Consider the following 2,175-nt stretch of genomic DNA (forward strand, 5'->3'; position numbering starts at 1 on the left):
GCACACTCTCATGTCAGAAAACCGTTAAAACATATTTATCCAAAGTAGTTAGACAATAAATAAATAAAACTCAGGGCACTATTTACCCGAATCTTTTTCAACAGCCTATATTAGCCTAATTCTGAAAAAAGATCAGGATCCAGAAGATCCAGCATCATATAGATCAGTATCACTTATCAATGCAGATACAAAGATTTTGGCCAAGATTTTTGCATGGAGCTAGAACCTTTTATAACCATTCTAGTGAAACCAGAGCAGACTGGTTTTGCCTTCAACAATGTTAGAAGACTCCTTAATATAATACAAGTGGCACCAGAAAAACGCACGAAGGGACTGGTGGCCTACCTCGACCCAGTAAAAGCCAAGAATATTATATCCATTACAGATGTTTCCTAACTCTATTTCAAATGCAACTTTCACAAGTATTCACAGTGTTGTTATGGTGATGCCGGGAGGTTAGTATGAAAATTGGTAAACTGCATGCATGAAAGAACAAGGAGGACTAGGGGTCCCACATGTGTTTTTAATCACTGGACTGCACAGCTAAGATATACTGTATGTATAAATGGGTGAAACTAAGCATGGACAATCTGTGGATACATATAGAAGCCCTGATCTGTGGTCAGCTGAATTTAAAAGATGTTCTGTTTATCAGCTATAAAGCAGCTAGAAGTTAGAAAGTCTAAACAGTTTTATAGTCTCAAATACTCTGGACACATGGAACAAGATAAAAATGTACTTTCAATTCAAGAAACACTTTTGTCTACTAGCTCCAGTAGGTAATAACCCAGATTTTTTTTTTTTAATTGAAACAAAGTAACACATTAACAAAACAATACCAAACATGGGAGACAAGACAACAGTTACATGACATTACAAAAGGATGTACAGTAGAGTGTTTAACTAGGCCTCAGCCCCAGGTGTTTGGTTCAAGTTGAAATGTGTTAAAAATGGTTCCATGTTATAAAAAGCTGATAAACTATTCTTGTGAGTGGATGTCATTTTCTCTAATGTGGTGTATTCTGTCAGAAGGTTGGTGCAGTGGTTTATGTGTATTGATTTTTTTGATTTCCAGTTTTGAAAGATTGTTTTCTTGGCAGCAGCTAGAGAAATGAGGAGTGGGTTTTTATATTTATTTGGTAGGTGGTCGATTTCTATGATATTACAGAGTAAGCAAAATGATGGAGAAGGAGGGATTCTACAGCCCAAGATGGTGGAGAGGAGAATTTCTCTGTCACTGCTGTCCAGAGGGAATGAACTGGTTGCAGAAATGGGAGTTAAGGGGGAGAGTTGAATCATTTTCCCATTTGAGTTTTGGTATTGTTATTGTTGAGTCTATATTTGATATAAGTTTATGTAGCTTGGATATTATTTTCTTGGAGAATGTAATTTTCATAATTTCTTCAATTAATTTGGAAGGTTGTAGTGGGTTATTGGTTACACTAATCTTTGACTTAATTATGGATTTTAGCTGATTGTACTGGAGGAACTGTTCTCTCTGAACTCCGTACTTCTGGATCAGTGTATTAAATGATATGAACTGGTTATTTTCAAATAGGTGATGTAAGCGAGTGATTCCTTTGTGTTGCCATGCTGGGAAATAGATAGGGTTATTATGCAGTTTGAAATCAGGGTTGTGCCAAATTGGAGTGTATGTACATGGTGCAAGTGATGATTTAGTGATTTTGTTTACTTTGCACCAGGCTGTCAGAGTTGTCAGATTTTCCTATGTCATGTCAGGACTTGGTGTTTGGGCTTTGGCAGTAGAGGGGAGTGGACCAGTTTGTAAAACTCTTTGAAGGAAATACAGTGCAGTCTTTTGAAACTGTGAGGCAAAAAATACAATCTGGCACACTCTTTTTGGACACTTCAGACACTTTATTCCAAAAACTGAACACTGAAGGCTGCAAGCATTCATTCTTCCCCCTCTCTCTGACACTTCTTCTCACAAACTGTCAGCAATTGCACCTCAGCCAGGTCTTTGCTGGATTTCTTCCAGTCTCTCAAAGAGACAGAAACATATCATCTTTTCAGTTTTCTTGGTCTCCACACTTTCATATTTCTTTAGAACAGCTTGAATATCCAGTTTGTTTGTAGATTTTTTCTGATGTGTTTTTAATACATATTTCCTTCCGAATACATATTTCTCATATTTTCTAGTTGTATTCTGATAAA

General features: G+C 36.7%; 1 protein-coding gene across 1 annotated transcript in view; it reads left to right on the forward strand.

Annotated features, from left to right (window-relative positions):
• LOC109964547 (sodium-dependent multivitamin transporter-like) overlaps positions 1 to 1,767 on the forward strand; it is a 7,613-nt gene extending 5,846 nt beyond the window's left edge. The window contains exon 7 of the mRNA XM_020607919.1: positions 1,741 to 1,767. Within this exon, the coding sequence (XP_020463575.1) occupies positions 1,741 to 1,767 (27 nt within the window). The remainder of the gene's footprint in view (positions 1 to 1,740) is intronic.
• The last annotated feature ends 408 nt before the right edge of the window (positions 1,768 to 2,175 follow it).

This window comes from Monopterus albus, unplaced genomic scaffold (genome assembly GCF_001952655.1).
Source record: "Monopterus albus unplaced genomic scaffold, M_albus_1.0 scaffold90.1, whole genome shotgun sequence".
NCBI lineage: Eukaryota > Metazoa > Chordata > Actinopteri > Synbranchiformes > Synbranchidae > Monopterus > Monopterus albus.